The sequence below is a fragment of the Gracilinanus agilis genome, chromosome 2 (assembly GCF_016433145.1).
Source record: "Gracilinanus agilis isolate LMUSP501 chromosome 2, AgileGrace, whole genome shotgun sequence".
Classification (NCBI taxonomy): domain Eukaryota; kingdom Metazoa; phylum Chordata; class Mammalia; order Didelphimorphia; family Didelphidae; genus Gracilinanus; species Gracilinanus agilis.
The window spans coordinates 17,706,881-17,730,915 of NC_058131.1; the positions used below are offsets into that span (position 1 = coordinate 17,706,881).

The 24,035-nt window shown below is 36.9% G+C and overlaps 1 protein-coding gene across 1 annotated transcript in view; it reads right to left on the minus strand.

Annotated features, from left to right (window-relative positions):
* The window catches only part of ADAM7 (ADAM metallopeptidase domain 7), a 58,791-nt gene that overhangs the window by 22,122 nt on the left and 12,634 nt on the right, over positions 1 to 24,035 (minus strand). The window contains exons 6-14 of the mRNA XM_044659255.1: positions 20,933 to 21,004; positions 19,247 to 19,416; positions 18,135 to 18,219; positions 13,896 to 14,026; positions 11,777 to 11,951; positions 8,164 to 8,253; positions 6,309 to 6,504; positions 3,887 to 3,989; positions 2,737 to 2,923 (exon numbers count right to left, since the gene is read on the minus strand). Of these exons, the coding sequence (XP_044515190.1) occupies positions 2,737 to 2,923; positions 3,887 to 3,989; positions 6,309 to 6,504; positions 8,164 to 8,253; positions 11,777 to 11,951; positions 13,896 to 14,026; positions 18,135 to 18,219; positions 19,247 to 19,416; positions 20,933 to 21,004 (1,209 nt within the window). The remainder of the gene's footprint in view (positions 1 to 2,736; positions 2,924 to 3,886; positions 3,990 to 6,308; positions 6,505 to 8,163; positions 8,254 to 11,776; positions 11,952 to 13,895; positions 14,027 to 18,134; positions 18,220 to 19,246; positions 19,417 to 20,932; positions 21,005 to 24,035) is intronic.

A 24,035-nucleotide genomic window follows, 5' to 3' on the forward strand; every position in this document is an offset into this window, starting at 1 on the left:
ACATAATTAACATTTTGAGGCTTATCTTGATGGAAGATTCTACTAAACTCAAAGTACATAGGTACCTGCAAAGATTTAAGTGCATGAAGATTTAAACCAAAACAAAAGGCAAATTAAAGAAATATTTTTCCCAAAGTCAACAAGCCCTCCTCCTTTCTTGCTTATACATATGCATCATCAACAAAACCAGATTACTCTGATGTTTTCTTTACAATTTGAACAACATCAAAAAATTTCTCCCTTACTGTTTATGGAATTGGGATTTATTTATTTTTTGCCTTTTTCCAATCAATTGGAATTATGAAGTCAGTGACTATTAGAGCCAGAAAGGACCTAATTAGTCCTACCTCCTTATTAAACATGGAAACTTACTGTCCAGACAGGTCAATTGACTTCTGCCTTATTTTCTCCAAAAAAATGAGAGTGTTAAATCATTCAAAGAACAAAGGTGGTTTGTCCTTTAATTAGGCATAGAAAAAGCCATGCATATCACTAATTACTAATAATTTCAGGTCTTCAAAAACCCTAATTAATACCCAGGAGAACTGGGACTAGAACCCAGCTTTCTTGACTCCCTTGGGCTTCCTTTACTCCAATTTATCAGACAAACTGATGAACAGGCACAATGGTATGGAAGGAGACACATACATTAGGAGATATCCAGAGAGAACATATAAAATTTTAAATAACTTTATTTTAAAATCATGCCTACATATACACATGTATAAATAAAGCACATATCTATACATGTTTTTAAAGGAGGCCTTCTATTCACCTATAAATCTATTCCCCCATTCCACATCCTTAGGTTTTTTAGCTTTGAAATCAGTTTCCTCTCATAATACAATAGGTATGTTATTTCACAATTATATATGTATATTTTATGTGTGTAACCATTATATGTCATACTTTAAGCTTTAGAAATATACACATATATACACACATCCCCACATGTATATATGCCCATAGATACATACATGTAATTCCCACTTGATATTCAAATGTTCTATAAAATGTAGGGGTGTGTATGTATATGTGCAGGCATGTATGTACACGCATATGTGTACTATGTGTGTTTTCAGAGGGAAAGCATAGGGACCAGTAACTTCAATTGGATAGGGACCTTCTAGTAAGGTAACTCTTTTTACCAGTATAGATAGGTTAGTTATTCTGGCACATAAACTCTTAGCAAGTAACCTGAGAAAAATAGAGACTAAATGACTTGTCCAGGATCACTCAGCTTGTTTGTCAGAGACAAGAATTAAACACACATCTTCTAGACTCCAAGACTGAGTATCTCTTTATTTCTCTATACTTCTTGGATTTCTATGTTTTTTCATCTTTTATGAGAATGTCCATCTTCTTTTGTCCACTACAACATAAAACTCATCAGTTAATATTATCTCTGTTTTATAGCGGAAGAAGCTGAAGCACAAGGGGTTAAGTCAAGTCAATTTAAATGAAGTTGAATCAACAAGGGGTTTCAACGTCAAGTCAACATGCATTTATTTACATCTATTACATGACAGGCACCAGACACACTACAGAGGATACAAAAAAAGATCAAAAGATAATTCCTGTTCTCAAGGAGTTCACCCATATAAACAATGATGTATACATTAGGTATCTACAGGATGAATGGGAAATAATCAACAGAAGGAAGATAATAGAGTTAGGTGGGTTGGGAGATGCTTCCTGCAGAACATGGTATTTTAACAATTACTTAAACAACAACCAAGAGGCCAGGTGACAGAGATGAAGAGGTGAAGAATTCCAGATGTGAGGGGACAGCCAATAAAAAGTGAAGTGCTATGTAGGAAAATTGCATTCATAACATAAAAATATGTACAAAGTTTCAAAATCAATTTGTTTTACTCTAAGTCAAAGACTATGACCTTGACTCTATTCTCCCACACTTCTAGTTGGAGAAAATAAATTTTGAGACTAATAGACAATGGGCCTGACAAGAATTAGAGCTGAGTGTAAGCTAAAGAACAATGAATCGTTGTGTATTGTTTGTTATTTATCTGCAACACACAACAAATGGTCTTATGGAAAGGAAGATGGAGATGTATTGAGAGCAAGAACTAATTAATCAGTATTCAGGTATTCTATACATTGTCAAGAAATCCAGGGAAAGAGCTATGGATTGAATTCAGTAAAGAGATAGTGTGACATAAATCAGATGACATATATATATATATATATATATATATATATATATATATATAGGCTGCAATCTGCATCACTGAATGGAAGAACCATTTCAGTGAAATTCCAGAACATGAGATTAGATAGACTAAGTTTGTAAGATAGACTCAAAAACAAACTGTCCACTTTTTAAAGTGCTGGCTAAGCATACTCATAACAATTGCATTTTATTATCAGTTGCAACGGAAATTTAGTCAATGGAAATGCTTACTTGATACCTTGGTCAGCATCAGATAAATTCTAGTATCTCTTACTTCTTAATGCACAGGCCCCTTTGGAGCCAATTATAACTTTTTGTGATTTTTTTTCCTTTAGGAAATAGTTGAGTAGTATTAAAATTTTAGACAAAAGAAAAAAGAAAGAAGAGTGGTGATGGGGAGAGAATGAAGGAAACATGAAAAGAGGGAAAGAAAGTAAAAAGGAAGGAAGGAAGGAAGGAAGGAAGGAAGGAAGGAAAGAAAGAAAGACAGAGGGAAAGAAGGAAAAGAGGAATTAAAAAAGGGGGAAAATAACTTTTCAACTCACCTTTCCATCCCCACACTTTGTTCCCGAAGCAACCAGGCCTATATCTTCTGTGTATTGGAATGGGAAGAACGCTTTGCATTCCACTGTGATATTCTCTTCTGGAACTTTAAGGTGGTAAATTTTGTCCTCCCCATAAGTTGGAAAGTACTGGCCTCCAGTACAGTATATCTTTCCACATTTCAAATCTCTGTGAAAACCCATGAATATTCTCATGTCAATTAGTCAGTCACCAAGTTTTTAATTTTTACCTCCTGTGCTATGCCATGGGGATGCAAAGACAAAAGTCAGTAGTCCTTACCCTTAAAAGTTTTGCCTTTGGGGAGTGGTAGGAAAAAAGAAATATCATTTTCCCAAATTCCTAAGATAAATCCTCCCAATATCATCTTCAGCTTAGCATGCAAATGAGTTTGTTTCAGAACAAAAGGTAGGCGAAAGAAACATGTTCATCTTCACCCAACTAGCCCATGCTCTTGTCTATAAAACAAACTTATCAGCAGCAAAACTATTTGCTTTGGGGTCATATTTTTTCTATGCCAGTGTGACACATTGAGAAAATTCATTGGAAAGAACAAGAAAACTGATCCATGTCCCTAAATCAGTAAATTCAGGATCTATACAACATATAAGCACAGTGATTTAAGTAGGTAGCACTAGCACATTCAAGAAAGGCCTATTGAAAGTCATCATGCTTCAGCAGGGCCTTTGAGGGAATCAGGAGTCCAAGAAGTAGCATAGAAAGGTAGGGAATTCTATGCAGGGTAGATCACTCAGCAAAGACAGAGGTGGAAAATAGGAAGTTGTGTATTAGGAACTTCCAGTCTGCCTGAAAACATAGGCTGGAATCAGATAATGAAGGACATTAAATGCCAAAAAGAAATTTTGTTATTCTTAAATTAGTAGCAAACCACTGAATTTTCTTTAGCAGAGGGAGTGATGTAGCAATACTCATGTTTTTGGAATAACTTCACAATCAATGAATATACTCTATGCTTCTCAGTTATCTAGTATACCCAAGGGTCACCTCCTCCCTTGACTGTCCTCTGTAGGATGAGTTAATAGCTACTACCTCATTCTGCTTGGGAGACAATCGACAGTGTGACTTCAGAATATGTCACTGGCAGGCATTGATTTCTATCCACAGGACACTTACTTTTCATCACAGGGAATAAATCTGTTGTCCACTCTTTTGCAGTAACCAAATTTATGCCCTCCTTTATTTCTTTCATAACAGATATCATGACCTCCTTTAGCCTCTGGGAAGATGGATAAGAAACCAATAAAAGATTAAAGGAGAAACAAAGAAAAACATGGAAAACAATAAAAAAATTTAAGAGGGGATTTAGTCATTCATTCAAAAAACATTTCCTAAGGGTCTACTGTGTACAGAATACTGGAAGACATGAAGTTTAAATAAGACATGATTTTGGTCATCATGAACTTTACAGTCTACATAATTTCTTGCAGTTTTTTAGAGAGTTTTACTGTTTTCAATTAATTTGGTCACCATTAATCCACAAGTGTTGGAATGGTTTATAAGGAACAAAAATGGAAACTGGTGTAGAGAGCCAGGAACTAATAAATAGAATTATAAGTACTACTTCAAGGCAAGACATTTATAAAGATGTTTAAGGAGGAAAAATAGCCAAACACTGATTATCTCTGCATCCTCATTCTGCTGCTTGACTTTGAGCAAATCCCTTCTCCAATATGAGCCTCAGTTTCCTCATCTTTAAAATGATAACATTGGAATAGATAACCTCTAAGCTTACTTTTATCTCTAAAACTATGACAATATGACATCTATGAATAATAAGCTAGTAAAATGGAAAGAACTTTGAATCTAGAGTCTAAAGGCCTATGTTCAAATTCTTATCCTACTTTACCTTTTACTACCTATGTGACCTTGAAGAAATGATATCACATTTCTGGTCCTCAGTCACTGAGCCACAAAATGAGGTGGAAAGACCAAAACATATATGATGTATTCTAAGTTCTTCCAGCTTGGTATAATCCTTTGATTAAATCTCCCTCTCATCTCAGGCAGTCTATATTCCAAGGCCCTCCAAGATCTAACATTCTGTGTCCTAATGTCCCTAACTACATCTCACATTTTGTATTTGGAGGTGCCTCCCAGCCCTGACATTCTCTGTTCTTTGATGTTTCCTTTTCTAAAGCCCCTACCAATTTTGACATACCATATTCTAAAACCTCTTTCAGGGTGATGATATATGATGTGATGCCTCGTCTTTGCAATGAGGAAGTTGAACTACATAACTTTGAATTTCCATGTCAGCTCAGAATCTATGGCTCTATAAGGGAGCTGGTAAAGGAAATGACAAATCCCTCTAACATGTCTGACAAGAAAAACCCAAATGAGCTCCCAAAGAGTTAGACAAGGATCAAATAACTGAACAAGAACATGTGTGTGAACGTATCTTAGGAAAGGACACCCTTAAGTCCAAAGATTCCAGACAAACCTTCAATGAATCCTTCATTCCCTTGATTTAGGGGAGTCTTCTATACCAACAGTAAACATTTTCAAGAACTATCCCAGATTTTTCAAACAAAACAAAACAACTACCATCAAAATTCCCTGTACCTTGCCTTCTTATATTGAATATCTCTGACACCAGCTAGACTGCTCCTGAGATAACATGCATAGATTCAAAGATTTTTCTCATGGAGTACATGACCAAACTTTGTTTTTTCTGAAATCCCATTTGAGAGTCCTGGTCACCAGTTGAATGTGTAATGAAATTTTAGAAGCAATAAATGAAAGAACCATTGGTCTGAGGTAAATAGTTATTTTATACTTCAGGAAGCTGAGGTTTAAGATTTGCACAAAGTCAAACAATTGAGTGATACAGCTGATAGATCAGTGGACCTAGAATAAAAAAAAATCCTTAATTCAAATCCAGCCTGGGACACTTACTAGCTGTATGACCCTGGGCAAGTCACTTCACTTTTGTCTCCCTCAGTTTCCTCAAAAGTAAAATGGGGATAATATCAGTAGCTATCTCAGGAGGTTATTGTGAGATCAAATGAAATAATATTTATAATATGCTTAGCATAGTGACTGGTACATATTGGGCACAACAAATTTTTGTTGTCCCTCCCCTATTTTTACCTTATACACAGATAGTGTATAAGTATAAGTATAAGTATAAGTCAGCAATTGCATTTGGGAATTACAGATTCCAAAGCCAAAAGTAATTTCATGGAACTCCTCAGTTTGTGTTTATAATATCGCTGTGAGGAAACCCTGGTGAACACATTTCCACTACCAAACCAAAGTAACACACACTCAGGCATTTTCTGTCTTGAAGAATTGCCTGGGGACACTGAGGAATTAGGTGATTGGTCAAGGGTCACACAGTATCACTCTCACCCTAGACTTTCTCTCCACTAGACCTAGCAGTCTCCTTTCTTTGCATGGTAACTGTAATAAGGAGGGGAGGTCCTACATGATAGGTGTCTCCAAAGTCAGGATCCTCCCTGCCTTTGGAAAGACCAAGGTAGGGAGGAATAGTAGTGATTCCATTCTTCATGAATTATACCTAGTTGACTCTTACCATCCTTGAACATCTCAGAACACTGACTGTCTAGCGTGGGGCACTTCCCCATGAAACAATAACCTTCTGAGTTTTGGCAAGGGAATCCATTCACTTGGAATCGATCCACTGGACACTTAGGGGAGAAGCCATCGCACACCTCAGGCAGATCACACTCATCTTTGGCTCTTCTGCACAAAGTCCCAGCTTTCTTAATCTGCAGAAAGAAACCAGATATACAATGAGACAAGGCTCAATACCTGGGGAGAAATGAAATTGTTTTGCTTCAATAGATGGTGGCAGAAATAAAAGATATCGGAGAAGACTGCATCTCACAACTGGAAAAGACCTTGGAGATCCTCTATTCCAAATTATATCTGGAAAAGAAACTTAATTGTAAGAGCCACAAGTGACCTTTGAGTCTTTTCTGAATGATCACAAGCTGAGGGAATCAACTGCAGAAATTCTTTTCAAGTCCCCTTTTTAGATGATGTCTTTCTCTCTAAGATCACTTCCCATTTATTCTGTCTATATTTTGTACTTGCCTATTTATTTTAATGTTGTCTCCCTCATTAGAATGGGAGTTCCCTCAGTTAGGGATTGTTTTCCTGGGTTTAAATCTGGCTTCAGACACTTCCTAGCTATGTGGCCCTAGGCAAGTCCCTTAACAACATTTACCTATCCCTTTCCTGCTCTTCTGCCTTGGAACCAATACTGACAATTGATTTTAAGATGGAGGATAAAGTCTGAAAAAGGGACTGGGGGTGTATTTTTGCTTCTCTTTGTATCCCAAGTGCTTAGCACAGTGCCTGGATCATTGTAAGTATTTAATAAATTGTTGTTTGCCTTCTGAGGCAGCAACTCATTCCATTATTATTCTACTTGTTCAGTTGTGTCCAACTCTTCGTGACCCTGTTTGGGACTTCTTGGTAAAGATACTGGAGAGGTTTTCCATTTCCTTCTCCTACTCATTTTACAGATGAGGAAACTGAGTCAAAGAGGGTGAAGTGACTTTTTCAAGATCACACAGTAAGTATATGAGAATGTATTTTAACTCAGGAAGATGAATCCTCCTAACTTCAGGCCCAGTCCTCCATATACTGTGCCACCTAGCTCCCCAGTCTTCCTAATTAATTATTACAAACTTTTGCCTGATGTCACATCTAAATCAATCATTTTATAACTCTCAGGGTTTATATTCTATTTTATGTTACCATCAATAATCCTGAGGGCAGGGAAAGGAGGCTGACAGGTTTGTAAAATCATTTAGCAGCTGGCCCAATATCAATCAGATAATAGAGTCAAGTCAGAACCAGAACTTGGCCCTTGAAATCCAAATATTTTACCCACTTTCTGAAGCTACCTTTCATACAAACCATTTCATAATGACTACATTCCTCAATCTTAGAGCCAGGAGAGAGGCTTAGCAAGCCTACTGATTTGGGGGTACTTATTCGTGGTATTGTTTGCTTTGATGGAGTTTGCAGTAGAAAACTATTCTCTTATCTAGTTTTTACTAGGATACACCTAGTTTTTCTTCCTCTCCATCCATCATCCATCTCTCTCTCTCTCTCTCTCTCTCTCTCTCTCTCTCTCTCTCTCTCTCTCTCTCTCTCTCTCTCTCTTTCTTTCTTCTTGTTAGACCAGACGGCTCACTAGTCAGGAGGAAGATGACTGAAAAAGGAAAGAAAAGAAAATCTAGCCACATAAAAGAAAAGCTATAAATAAAATATATTTACAAATTTTAAAAGTAAAGATATATATTAACAGCCCAACAGTTAGTAAAGTAATGAGGAAATGGTATTACTTTATGACCTCATGTGCCTGTCTTGAATAAGTTGAATATAAGAGAATAGTAGGTTTGGATGAGTTCTACCTGACACAATTCACAGCATTGTCCCCCTCCACAGGTACTTCCTGGCTTGAGTGTACATTTCTTGGCTTCACAGCAAATATTGGTGCAATCCTTAAAAAGGAAAGAAATAGGAAATCAAATCATATCTTGGACTCTATTTGTACAATTCATTACTAGTCCCCTTTCCAAAACGTATTCAATACATTTGTAAAATAACTCTTTTAAAGCACAAATAGGAGGGGATTAAATTTTTATATTGCTTCTACTATGTACCAGGCACCATGTCATTTGATTCTCATAACAATCCTGGAAGGATTACCCTCATTTTAAAATTGAGGAAACTGAGACATACAGAGAATGAGTGACTTGCCAAAGGTCACACAACTAGTAAGTGTCTGAAGCTAAATTTGAACTCAAGTCTTCCTGGCTTTAGACCCAATGATCTAGTCATTGTGTCAACCCCAGATACTTTTGATCAAGTCTGACCATATAGAGGTCCAGCTCTATATCAACAAGGATTTTGAATGGCTTTTAATGGCATTGGATGATAAGAACAAACCAGAAAATTGAGAACAGCCAGACTAATGGTTAGCCCAAAGCTACTCTGTCAGACATGGAGCTTGGGGTTTATTTTATACAGTATTCAAGAGCAGTTCCTCGCAAAGCACAAAGGAGTTTGCAGCTTCGTGTACACTCAAGGTTACAGAATTACCTCACATGCAATTTGTTTTACATATAGATTATGCCAGGATGAGACAAAGGTCCAAGGTTAAAACTTGAGACTTATTTTATCTAACATTCTATTTTAATAAAAGTTTCCATACTTCAAAAGATATATTAAAGAATGAACCTTTAAGATTGTGGGGTGTGGGGTATATTTAGTCATTGGAAAGTATCTAAGGGAGAGTTGTCTGTGTCTTCCTGCAGTGACCTTGGAATGTCTGGAAGCAGGGAAAAGAGATACAGAGCTTCTGCTAATTTCTGCTTTTTTTCTTGGGTAGGGGAAAAATTGTTAACTCCTTAACTGCTAGTTTACTAAAAACTTAAAGATATCCTAGAAAATTGGATTATAATGCTTTCCAATAAGAAAAGGTGTTGATTATAAAAGGAGCCACAGAGAGGAGTCCAGATTTCTATCTTAGATAAGCCATCCTATCTGCATCCTGACTTGAAGGGCAAAAAAATCAAATGCACGGCCTTGACTGTATGTGTTGATCTTTGATAGGGTCCAGATAAAAAAGTTCTATTAAAGGACCCTGTTTCTCTCAGTGGCTCCCAAAATGACCAAGTGGCTCCCTCCTTGAAAAAAATTATGTGAGTACCTTGGAGTAACTCCAGGAATATTTTTAATGAATGGCTAGTGAGACGACTCTATATGGGAAGGGTGATTGTCAGAGGAATATCATCTTTCTCCTAACCAGAGAATCCATTACAATGAGGATGCAAAAAAAAAAAAAAAAAAAAGAGGGGAAGAAGGCCTAAGGGGAAAAAAATCCCAATAAGTATATTCAAAACAATATGACATTTGAATCAATGGTCCACTTTTGAGGACCTCTGATTGTGCAAATGAGCAGCTTAGAGTTACAGTAGGTGGAGCACTGATTGGAGAATTATTTCTGATATTTGCTAAAGTAGTAGCTCATCTATTTTGTGATAAAATGGTAAATTACCTTGGAGCTTCTTATTTTAATGACTAATTAGCTAAATGCTACTAATCATTCTTCCAAATAGTTGAAAATCCTGCTGAGTCCCTCTAAAATTTGACACCATAGAACAAACTTCCAGCTGTTCCATCCTAGTTTATTATGTAGCTAGGAGGGACTCTAACAGATTCTCATATCCAACTCTTCATTTTACAAAAGAGAGATTAGGTAATGGTTATACCAAAGGTTTAATCCTAAAGAGGCTCCCACATGGCATGTGGACCCTTTTCAAATCTATATGACTCTTTGGAGTATGGGGAAGAGGAGGGGGAAGGAACATCCTTCCTACAAAGGGTCATTATAACAATTAGAAAAGGATTTAATTTGGATCACAGAATCAAAGGGTTAGAACTAAAAGGAACCCTGAAGGTCCTGAAGTCAAAATCTTTCCTTTTATAGGTGACTTTACAGATATTTATTTGCTTAAGGAAATGTAAATATTGGGAGGAGAGTTGACTTTTCTAGGGTCACACAGCTAAGAAGAATCTGGGGTAGATACTAGAACATAGCATCTGGGAATTGGAATCCAGATCTTTCTGACTCCAAGTCCAATACCCTATCAGCACAATCTACTTCCTCCTTGGGACAGCTAGATATAGAAGGAACATAAAACCAGGTTTTCTGGGGTCTTTTTAAAGGAATTGGGAATATTTTGCTTAGAGAAAGATGAGAGGGGACATGACATTGACCTTAAATACAGATTGTTCCCAAAGTATTAGCAAAATATTATATATATATATATATATATAGTTATAATTGTTATAGTTATATATTGACTGAGATATCTTTTATTTAAAGGGCAGTCAGGGGAAATGAGTAGCAGAGTGATCCTACTCAGCTCCAAAGAGTAAATTTAGAGTAATTGTGAAAGAACCATGGAGGCAAATTTTTAGCTCAACAAAACATAGGACATTTCAACTACTAGTGTTACTCAAGAATAGAAATAGATGCTTTGGAGGTAACCAGGTAACTTGATAATGCAGTAGATAGAGTCCTGGGCCTGGAGTCAGGAAGACTTATCTTCTTGAGTTTAAATCCAGCCTTAGACAGCAGCTATGTAACCGTGGGCAGTTTATTTGACTGTTTGCCTCATTTTCCTCATCTCTAAAATGATCTGGAGAAAGAAACGGCAAACTACTGGTGCATCTTGGCCAAGAAAACCCCAAAGAAGTCATGAAGAGTCAGATATGACTGAAAAGACTGAACAACAACAATGAGGCAATCAATAAATGTCTTCAAATAGAGGTTGGATGACCATTTGCCATTTTCATTCCCTTCCCCTGCTTCTGATTTTAGGGTCTCTGCTATCATGAATCAGCTGCCTTCTCACTTTGGAATGTCAGCACATTCACCTGTGCCATGTCAGTCACCTTCTTCCAATGGTGTGATCCTTTAAAACTCTCCATTTTGGGGATGGGTGCAGGCCAACCATGCTTTATTTTGCTCCCCAGCGATGTTTCTGACACTATGAACTTTGCCCTCATGGCCAAGTGCAGACTCAGTCCATTCTCTTTTATGTGTCACCTTGTCCCATTAGAATGTTAAGATCCTTTATGATGGGAACTGTCTTTTTGCTGGCATTTTATCTCTAGTGATTATCACAGTACCTGGCATGCAGCTGTTGCCTGTCTTTCATTTGCCCGGAGCATGATTTCTGACATCGGGCCAGGAGTTGGACAAATGGCCTCTAGGGTACCTTGAAACACTGAAGTGGATAATCTGGAAACTGAGGTGCTGCTAGTCTCCAAAAAGCCCCATTTGTATGAGTCATGATTCACATGATTCACTGAGGACTTGACATGAGCCCTGCACATTTTAAGATTGAATTGTAATTTAATTGCATTAATTCATTTACAAACCTGTCAGGATTAATTAATTTCTGCCTGCATTATGAATCTGATCACTAATATATAACCATTCCTTGTAAGTACCTCCAAGCTGCCACAGTCACATTCTTCTCCCACTTCTAATATCTGGTTTCCACACTTTGGGATTGTAATTATGTCCTTGGAAAGTGGAACATTAAGGATGCACATGGGCTTGTAATCCAGGAGGTATTGACGATATTGGTTTCGGTTGCACTTGCTGAATCCTTGTGAGGGGATGCTGGGAAAACAAAAGAAAGACAGAGAGACAGAGATAGAAAGAGAGAGAGAGAAAGAGAAAGAGAGGAGTGAGAGAACAAGAAAGAGAAAGATTATCCCTGCAGATGGGGAGGTGCACTGCAGCGCTGATGGTATGCTCCAGAAGGATGTAGTTATCTCTAATATATACTAAAAGCTTTTTTTATTACTTCTGATCACACTCATAGCAGCTGGCTTGCATTTAGATCCTTCTAAAAGAAAGATGTTTTGCCAAAAATGGATCTTTCCATTAGCATATTAGAAATCAATGAATCAATCAACTTTCATTTCTTAATCACCTACTATATGCCAGCCCATGCCCTAGGTCCTGGGGTTACAAACATAAGTAATAAAGCTATTCCTGCTCACAAGAAGCCACATTGGAATGGGCAAGACACCAAATACTAATGAATGTAGATATTCATGCATGCAGGTAAGTTTGCTTGTATGCTTGTGTTTGTACATAAGTCTGTATGTGTTAGTATGTGTATACATGTAAAGGCATGTGTGTATCTCTAAATATATGCATGTGTACATGGGAATATATTCATATAGGTATATGTCATAATGCGATACATAGTAAATAGATAAATATAGAAAGTTCACCAAGAGTTGGAAGGATCAGAAAATATTTCAGGAAGAAAGGATTCCTGATACTCTGAACTGATTTGAACTTGAGTCCTCCTGACCATAGGGCCAGCATTCTATCCACTGAGCCACCTGCATTGCCTCAGTTGTGTAATATATAAAGCTTTAAAGGAAAAAAGAACTGAGTTCAGGTCCTACCTCTAACACACATTGGCTGTGACCTTGAAAAAGTCACTCAACCTGTATGCTATAGGAAACACAAAAAAACTGTCAGCTGGAGAGATGACCTACATTTATAGAGAAGTTATTTAGGAGTTCCCTATGCCTGTGTGGTGCTCCAGTTCTTACCCTACCTTACAAATAAGCTCTCAATTAGGTTCTACCACTTTTGTCTCTGCTTAGCTCTAGGACTGAATACAACTGAGTTTCACATTAAATGCCCCTCAAAAACCATTCCTGACATTTCCAGGCTGATTCCACATTACTCTCCTGCATGTTCCCTACATACTCTATTTGAACAGGTCTTTCATATTGTTCCTTGAATACAACATTCCTTCTCTCATCTCAACAGCTGCACAGACTGTTCCCTAAGACTGGAATGCACACCCTTCTCATCTCCTTTTCTTTAGGATCTTTATTCTCTTTCAAGATGCAGCTTGAATGTTGGCTTCTACATTTTGAAAGAGAATAAATATCCTAAAGAAAAGGAGATGAGAAGGGTGTGTGTTCCAGTCATTGGTTTGCAGAGATATTGGGAATCCATGGATTCTTTTGAAATTTGAGGCTGAGGCTGGGAATGCAGGAGATTGTGCCAAAGCAGTTCCAAATCCAAGCTTATTAGGTACTGTACTTATAGACTATGATTCTGAGTTTTTTTGAAAGACTAATCTGAGGGGGCATCTGGGTAGCTCAGTTAATTGAGAGCCAGGCCTAGAGACGGGAGGCCCTAGGTTCAAATTTGACCTCAGACACTTCCCAGCTGTATGACCCTGGGCAAGACACTTGACCCCCATTGCCTACCCTTACCACTCTTCTGCCTTGGAGCCAATACACAGTATTGACTCTAAGATGGAAGGTAAGGGTTTTAAAAAAAAGACTAATCTGATCACTGATTATTTAGAGATTTCAGTTACTTATTGCCATATTTCCAGGAATATGACCTTATCTCAAGATATTTACTCATGAATAGAACCCAAATTGGGATGTTAAGAATATAAGAGACATTTTCTTCCTCAGGCTAACAACATAAATATACCAAATAGAAATGGGATAAGCTACTCAGAGAAATTTCACAATTGTTCCTCTTCTCCTCAATCTTCTCCAAAAGCAACTGGCTCACCTTCCACCTCCATCCATCACACATCGTCCATAGGTACAGGTGCAGGGATAGGTGTCATGTTGCATTCCAAGGTTATGAGCCAGCTCATGTGCCATTTTGTCAGCCACCATGTTGGTATCATGTAAGTGATCCTGGTACAATAAACATACATTAGTGACATCTAAGATGCAATGGGGTAGAGTAGAAAGAGAACTAACAGAGAAGGAATAAGTTCTGGATATTTTTTTCTGGATCTGCCACTTACTAACCTGTGACCTTGGGCAACTGGCCTTCTCTCTGGAGTTTGGTTTCCTCCTTTTGAAAATGAGAATTTGAAATTTTGAAATTTTGAAATCACTAGATGATTTCTAAAATTATCTGCAAAATTTTATATGGTGAGGTCTCTCCTAGCCATAACATATTCTAAACATGTTCTCAAGCCTTCCCAGCTCTGACATTCTCTGTTTTCATATAACTTCCTTTTTTATATTCTTTGTTCTAAGCTCTGACATTCCATAAAAATCCTGTTCAGCTCTATCAATTTTTTAAAAAAATTAGGAACTCTCCAAGTTCTGGGATTTTATATTCTAGGGTTTCACATTCTCTGTTCTAAGATCCTACCCCCCCAAATTCTGACATTCTTTGACCTAAGGACCTTCCTAACCCTGATGTTTTTTCCTTTGTAATCTCTCCCAGCTCTAATAGTTTCTGTTCTTAGGTTTCTTAAATCTCTTACTTTCTCTGTTCTAATGTCTATCCATGCTCTAACACTTTTTGTTCTAAAGACTTTCTCAGACCAAATAATCTGTGAATGCATGAACTACCTTCAGGACCTGAAACAAATTATTTAACCTCACTTTCTTCTCTGTAAAATAAGGGTGTTGGGCCAGATTTATAAAACATGCCTTAGCCATGAATTTTTATTCTAAAATAATCTTCTACCAGGAGAACCTTATACACTGAGATGGATATACTGTGGTACAATCAAACATAATGGACTTCTCTACTAGAAGCAATGCAATAATCCGGGACAATTCTGAGGGACTTATGAGAAAGAACACTATCCACATTCAGAGGAAGAACTGTGGGAGCAGAAACACAGAAGAAAAACAGCTGCTTGATCACATGGATCGATGGGGATATGATCAGGGATATAGAATCTAAACAATGACCCTAATGCAAATATTAATAATATAGAAATAGATCTTGATCAATGACATGTAAAACCCAGTAGGATTGTGCATTGGCTATGGAAGGAGAGTGAAAGGAGTGGAGTGAAAGAACATGAATTATATAATCATGGCAAAATATTCTAAATTAATTAATTAAATGAAAATTTTCAGATCACAAAAAAAATAAAAATAAAGTCTTCTAAAGTTCTATTCTATATTCTAAAGTTTTTCTCAACACTCATGGTTTCTATTATAAAGCCCCTCCAAATTCTCTGTTCTGGGGGCTTTCTTGCTCTGACATTCTATGGTATTATATTTCCACTATTCAAGATAATAATGGTTTTCTTTTGTATTCATAAAGCTCTGTAAATCTCTGTTGTGTCAAATAACTCACTCCTCTCCCTTTATCCATGTAATTTATTTTGGCAAATATATTCTGAGCGCCTACCATGTGCAATATGTTGAGGAATCTACAAAGATAAATTAGACAGTTTTTAGCAGATTTTAATCAAGTATCTTACAATATTTTTGAGATAATAGGGGGCTAGGAAACTCAACAGTGATATATATGATGTCCAGGAGCATAGAGACCTCAAATGGCATGACAATGTGTAAAGAAAAAAAATGTGATCAGTGTTACTACCAAATACATACTTCCAGTTGGGGAGATTTACTTCTGCATTCAAGTGAATATGTGAAATATCTATTATTTCAATAATAATAATAGCTAATACTTTTATAACTTCTATTATGTGCCAAGCATTATGCTAAAAGCTTTAGTCATTTGGTCCTCACAACAACCCTGGAAGAGAGGTGTTATTATCAGGGTGGAGATGTCCTGATATGGGCATTCTCTTCAGTGAAATGGAATTTAACCTATCTATAGCTTAATGGATAAGTCTTAGGAAATGATCTGGAAAATATATATGTTAGGTGCCTTGGCTAGATCCTGCCTAGCAAATGACTGAGAATGGAATTCAAGGGAAGTCTATTTTAATATGAAAACAGAGATGACTCCCAACCAAGACACCTAGTGGCCCCAATGTTGGGTTTTTGATTCTGTCACCTTACAGGAATGTCCTGAAATCTAATTTGTGAATGCTACATCATTGAGGGATTACACTAAATATCATAGTGGCAACATCCTAGATTATTTGTCCTCTCTATGTGATGCAAGTTACATAATGAAAAGTTACAGGATATAAAAAGGAAATAACTCTTGGACTCTTCACACAACTACAAATTAGACCCTTTTGTTTGTAAAGCCAACATCAAAAAACTTTCATATATAAAAAGGATGCCTTCAGTAAAACTGGAAAGATTTATGTGAACTAATGCAAAGTGAAGTGCACAGAACTAGAACATTGTACAAAGTTATAACAACATTGTACAGTGCTCAATTGTCACTGACAGTTATTCTCACCAGTAATTTGACCTAAGAAAATTCCAAAGAGTTTATGATGAAAAAATGCTACCCACCTCCAAAGACAGAACTGATGGATTCTGAATACTAATTGAAGAATATTTAAAAAAAACTTTACTTTTTTTTGTATTTTATCTGTATTTTCCTTCAAAACATGGTGAATATGGACATATGTTTTACATGACTGCACATATATATCCCAAATCAAATTTCTAGCCTTCTCATGAAGAAAGAGGGTAAGGATAGAATTTGAAACTCAATAAAAAACATAAAATTGTTTTTACATTTAATTGGAAAAATAATTTTAAGCAAGAGAGATCAGGATAGTATAATACATTGGGAAGTGGCCTGCAAGAATGGATTTGATCATTTTCTCCACCTTTCTTTTCTCTAGGGATCTATGTGGTGAGTTTTGGCTGGAGTGGAGATTTCCACTTCCTCATTGCCAAAATATAATGTCCCAGTCAGAAAGGGTTCTTTTGCCAGGAAAGAGTGGGATCAAGCAATATCTATCAGGAATAAGGCAGGACCATAGGAGTTCTGCAGACCTGGAGCTTTCTGGAAAATCTCAGGACAGATGTCTGACTATGATGTATGAAGTTGTTTACACTGTATTTTCTCACCAGAAAGAAGGACGGCTTCTCTATTTGCTGCATCAGTGATCAAGTCCCACATAGTGTAGTTATAAATAATTAGCATTTATGGGTATGCGGCATTTTATAATCTTGATATTTTGCCTTCAAGGATCATTTATTTTAGTTTTAATTTCAAACAATACATTCTAACTGATTTTGATTCTTCCCTCATCCCCTTCTTAGTAAAGTGACCTATAAAGCTTTCATCCTATATTTGCTAAGGAATTAAAGAACAGAGCTTTGGGGATATTTCATGAACCCTGAAGAAGCCTTTTTATATAACCCATATCTGAAAAAAAATCCTTATTACTCCAAACTTGGTAAGTGATTGTCTAAACTCTGCTCCATAACTTCTAATCATGGGGAATCTCACTACTTCTTGGGGCAACTCATTGAGCTTTTCATCAACTCTAATAATGAGGTTTTTATTTTCAACAGTGTATTTGGAAGGAGCTTTAAAGATCATAAGTGAATCCAACTACCTCATTTCACAGAAAAGAAACTGAAGCTCATTAAATTATATGATTTTACTAAAGTTATGAAAGTAATAATTATCTGGGACGTGATTCAAACTCAAATCCTTCTGATTCCAAACTGTGCTCTATTTACTAACTGGTGCCACCTCCCTTTTCTGACATCCAATTCAAATCTACCTCTCCACAGTAAAGGTGATGATTGACTCTAGTTCAGCCTACTAGGAAGAAATAACCAAATATATGTCATATCTCTTCCTGAGGGTATTCCCTGCATAAGAGAAAATGCAATGTTGTTCCAACCACATTTCGGCATTTTATTTTATTTTATTTTTAAACCCTTACCTTCTGTCTTGGAGTCAATACTGTGTGTTGGCTCCAAGGCAGAAGAGTGGTAAGGGCTAGGCAATGGGGGTAAAGTGACTTGCCCAGGGTCACACAGCTGGGGAGTGTCTGAGGACAGATTTGAACCTAGGACCTCCCATCTCTAGGCTTGGCTCTCAATCCACTGAGCTACCCAGCTGCCCCCACATTTGGGCATTTTAAATAGAACTCACCTTCACAATACTGGAGGAATGAAAGGGCACACACATCCCCCAAGGGTAGGCTGTTCCCTGAGCAGTCTGTGAGAGCCAGTTTCCACTGTAAGCAAGAGGGAAATATATTCTTCATGATGATAGGAGCTGAGCTATTTCCTGAATCAATGCTGTTGTGATGATGATGATAACAGACATTTTTATAGTGTGTTGTTTTGCAAAGCACTTTGCATGCCTTATAGAATTTGATGCTTAGAATGATCATGTGAAGTCAAGGCAATCATGATTCCTACTTCAAGCCTGGTTAGCTGACTTGCCTTTTCCAATGAAGGACATTCCATCTTCCATGGCTATGCCTTTGCACAGGCTATGCCTCCTGTCTTGAAATATTCCTTCCTTAACTCTGCCATTTTCTTTTAAGGTAGTGGGGGAGAATGCTATACTTTGATTACCATTAGTTTATCCCACTAAAAAGAACTAAATATATACTATGTTTCTCTCTGAGAGGATTCCCAGCATAATAGAAAATGCATCTTTGGTCCCAAACATACTTGGTCACTTTAAATAGAAGAAGAGTCTCTAGACTTGGATTCAAATTCCTTATTTTGATACTTACTAGCTATGTGACTTGGATAAGTCCTTTAAACTCTCTGAGCCTGAATTTCATTTGTATGATGTCTTTTTTGGATATGGAAATTTGTGACTCTGAAGAGCTGTCCAGGTAAAAGGTAAGCCTTATTTAGGTTTTGCAAGGGGGCCCTGCTGGTCTGAGAATGAGCATAGACCATAGATACTGTCAATGGTAAGAGGAGGGGAGCTGAAAGAGAAATAAAGGAGCTTTGGAGGCATTTTTTCCCCTTTTACATCACTTGGCTAGAACAAAACTAATCCCAGTGTCATTTTCCTTTTATCTATTATTCATCAGAATTGAGAAGGGGAAAAAATTACTTTCATAAACATAACAAAAAAGAACACTGGGAAATTGTAACTCAAAGCTCCTGTTAAACCAGTGCAGCTCCCCACCCCCACCAAAATTGAAGTGGATTTCTACCCAGAGGCATTTGTTTGCAGAACAGAGAAGAAAGTATCCCAGCTGATGTTCTGCCCCATTCCAGAGAAGAGAGATCCCCTACCTGAGTAGTTGTGCATGATCAAAATTCTTTCTTTTTTTCAGAGTTGTTTCCTGCCAGCCACCAAAGGAAAGGAGGGTAGTGCCCAGGTTTGAATTGACTTCTATTTTATCTCCGTTTGTCCACATTTCAAGACCAACTAAGATCACTTGAATATTCAAGGTTTTATAAAGCTGTCCAAAGAAATAATGATTTTGTGCTTTCTTTCCCTCCTCCTTCCCTCCCTTCCTTCCTCCCTCCATCTCTTCCTCATTCCCTCCCTCTCTCCCTCCATTCCTTAATACCCCTCCTTCCTTCTTTATTTCCTTCCTTTTTCTTCCTTCTTTCCTTCCACCCTCATCCCTCCTTCCTTCCCTCCCTTCCTTCTTTCTTTTCTTTTTACTCTCTCCCTTCCTTCTCCTCTTTGACATTTATATCATTTATCTAGATATTAGAGACATAAGGACAAAAGTGAAACACTCCTTGGCATCAAAGATAATGTTTTGCTGGAATCAAAAACGTTTTTGAAGAAAAGCAGTCACATAGTTAGCAATTTTGGTTTTCTCAAGTTCTTTCATCTTACCTCACCGGGGTGAAGTCCTGCAAACTATTTCTAGACTATTTCTATACCACTCTGCTGTGAAGGCTACCATTGCTGCTACTGTTTGGTCATTTCAGTCAAATATATTTTAACCCCATTGGAGTTTTCTTGGCAAAAATACTTAACTGGTTTGCCATTTCCTCTCCAGCTCATTTTACAGATGGGCAAATTGAGGCAAATGGGTTTAAGTGACTTTACCAGGATTGCACAGATATTAAATGTCTAAGGTCAGATTTGAACTCAGAAAAATGAGTCTTCCTGATCTTGTCTGGCACTCTATCCACTGTACCACCTAGATGCTTTTGCAGTGGATAATGAGTTGATCCCAAAATAGGGAAGTTCTGAGTTTGAGTCTCTTGCTTCTCACATATACTGACTGTGAAACCCTAGAGAAGTTAATACATATCTCAGTGATCCAGGAAAATTTGTAAGTTTATAAATTATAGAGAATGTGATAACATAGTAAAGAGATTTCTTTGCCTGGGAGCTTCCTCTACATCAGTGAAATGAAGTCTAGTCCTATTTCTCCTTATATATGTGCATATGTGCATATGCTCTCCTCCAGCTCTGTGATAAGTATTTCCCTTTTTTTTTGTCTTTGTATCCCCAGCACCTATTTTAGTGACCAGCACATAGTAGGTGCCCAACATATGCTTTATAATGAATTGTGATCCCATGGACTCTATGTACCTAGAATATTGTTCATGATGTGTTGATTAGTTGAGCTTTACTTTCTTCATTGGTAAAATTCAGAAAAGCCTATTTAATACCTCATATTGTTGATTGAACTTGGCAAATTGCTTGTAATCAGCATGTTTCATTTGTAAGGAAATAAAGGCAGAATTTGTGATTTTGGAAGCCTGGGGATGCCTAGCATAGGAGAGTGCTTTATTAGTGCTATCTTTTACCCATCTGGTCCTAGGAAGTTGCCTGAGGCAACTATGACAGGATCTAAAAGGAATGAACAAAAAAAGCAAGTAGAATTTGTCTTGAGGGATATGGTTCATGCTACTTCCTCTATACCATTCCAGAAAACAAAGGACTTATCCTGAAAAAGCTCTTTCCAGTGGTACTTAAACTTCAGGCAGACTGCCATGGATCTTACTTACCATGTTGACAAAATTGACCATGCCAAAAATCCGGGTGCGCAGCCATTTCTGCAGATGGTTGTGTCTGCGGTACTAGAAATGCAAATTTGGGAAAGTCTCAGTTAGACACTAAGAGAAAGGTCCTAGACACATTGAGATGACCTAATGTACTAATGGCTCTGGGTTCTTATCAATGTGGGCATTCACTCCATTGATGCAAGTAGCAATCCATTCAGGCCTTTAGCTAGGAAAAAATTCAATAGGAATAATAGAAGAAAAAAGTTCTTTTTCCCTTATCTTATAGTGACTTTTAGTCAATTCCTGAAAAAAAAGTCTGACCCTCAAGTCACTAACTGAAGAGTCAACAGTTTCCTCAAACATTATATAGTCCAATGAATTCCTGCACAAAAATCCTTCTTCAGTATTTATTTTATTTATTTTTTAAACCTCTACCTTGTCTTAGAATTGATACTAAATATTGGTTCCAAGGCAGAGGAGTGGTAAGAGCTAGGCAAGGTCTAAGGCCATATTTGAAACCAGGACCTCCTGTCTCCAAGCTAGAGTCATCTAGCTGCCCTTATGAAATGGATTTTATTTAATGGATTATTAAAACCACAGTCCGAATACACTCAAACTAATTTTGAATCTCTTCCATTTTATTATTGTATTACATTATATATTGTATATAATACTCCATTTCTCTTTATCTTCTCAATAAGAATGACATGAAATAATTTATCTTAAAGATTGCTAAAATCCAAACCTCTCAAATGAAAACCTTTGTGAATCTCTATTCCATCAACTATTAAATAGGAATGTTTGCTGCACTCTACTAACATAGGATTTTTGGTAGAATAAAGGGGGTAAAAAAAAAGGTGAAAGGAAAAAAATTATTAAGAATATCTTGGGTGCCAGGCACTGGCTAAATACTTTATAAATATTATCTCATTTGATCTTCCTAACAAACATGAGTTAAGTTCTATTATTAAACTCATTTTGCAGTTGAGAAAATTGAAGCAGAGGTTGTGACTTGCCCAAAGTCACATATTTGAGGCTATATATGAACTCAGATCTTACTGATTCCATGACGAGTACTCTATCCACTGTCAACTAGTTGCTCTAATGAGACAAATGATATTATGCACTCTAATAACTTTTTGGAGATCTGATACAATAAGCCCCCCTTTCACATTTTCCCCTATTTTTTTCTTTCATTTGGGGGGTTTTCTTATGTTTACTTTGAATTTGTTAATTTATTTACCTCCAATTTCATTTTAATTATTTACTCCATTTGTTTTTCCTTTGTTCTCTTACTAATGTGTGTTTAGGGATCTGCCATTACCTCTGTATGTTGATCACAAGAGGCAGTGTCACACTGTGGCTAGAGATCCAGCCTGAGGATCAAGAAGATCCAAGTTCAAGCCTAACTTCAGATAGATACTGCCTTGGTCAAACCACCTAAACTCAGTAACCTAAGCAACTATCAGGCTTTTTTTTTGGGGGGGTTGTATTTTATTTTAATTTTGTATTGTATCAAAAATGTTTCTGGAAATATGCATGCCCCCTTCTTCACTGAATTTTAAAGAAGTAGTTTTCTTCTAGAATGGCTCCCCATTATAATGAAAACAAATGTCTGATGGGAAAAAATACAGGTCTGATATAGATCACTGATATTTTTATGGAAGATTTGATTGGAAGCTCTTTGAGGGCAGGGACTGTATTTTCCCTTTTTTTGTATTCCAATTCTTAGCACAGGGCCTGACACATAGCAGACATTAATACATGTTTATTAATTGATGGAAGATACCTTAGAAGATACCTGATCTGACCTGTCCATCTTAAAATTGAGGAAATTGGAGCCTAGATCAGACATGGGATTTTCCCAAGTTCTCAAAAGTGGTTTCAGGCACAGCTGAATTTTAACTTCAGGATCTCAAAAGACAAATGGAGCATGCATCCCATTGCCCCATGCTGCCTCATCTGCAAACCACACATTTTGATGTTGCACATTTTCATCATCATAATTTTTTATAAAAGTTGTTATTGTTTCTATAATGTGATCTTTAACTGCAAGTATTATTCCTCAAGTCATTTAAGCATCCCAATAATTATGAAACACTATCTATCTGATAATGGATAAAAACAGAAAATTAGATGAAGAGAACAGATTAGATAACTGAGAATTAGAACCAAATGCATAAAAAGATTCATGGATCATATATACAGAATTACAAAAGCAAAAGAGAAGAAAGTGAACTTTTCTTAAGAGCAGAGAATGCCTTTTTTCCTTTGTATCTCCATCATGTAGAGTGCCTATTACATAGTAGGTGCTTAATAAATGTATATTAAATGACTTTTTTAATTGTTCAGAAAATTTGATAGCAGCAAAGTAAGAAAAAATAGAATCAATTTCTGTTTTCATATTAGTGCAGAGAACTCTCTGTTGTGATGTCACATCCCATGTCTCAAAATGCATACAATCATCTTCTATGTAACTTAGAGCTTTAGAGAGTTCTTTGGCTCCCTAAAAAGTTAAGTGACTTTCCCAAGGTCACACAAAGAGCATGTGTCCAAGGCATAATGACCCCAGGTCTTTTTGACTCCAAGAAAGTTAGAGGGCCCTCTATTTGTTACACTACCTCTCATCTCATAAACCATGTGAAATCTATATACTATCCATACATATGTAGATGGCATATATTGCATATGTATGCATATGTGTATGTAAAGTCCCACATGTATTAAACACACACATAGAAGACTTTGAGGGAAAAGGAAGAGATACCACAAGTGAGGAAAAATGTGCTGATATAAAAAGGCTGGTTTGAATGCTTATCTCAGAATCTCTATCTATTAGGACTGTAGCTTTAAGAATCAAAGAGAAAGGAAGTGGAATGTCAAGGAAAGGCAGTGAATGGATAATTGACAAGATGAATTCAGAAAATGACTGGTTGTGAAGAACTTATCCCTATGGAATCAATTAGAAGGTATGGGCTTGGATTGTTATCTAGGAGGATGACATTTAGAGAGAAAGAAAGTCAGGATGGCCTCCTTACTTATGGGGATTGTCAAGTTTTAGTTTATGAGACAATCTTAGGAAGAATAATGTATAAGGGAAGTCTAT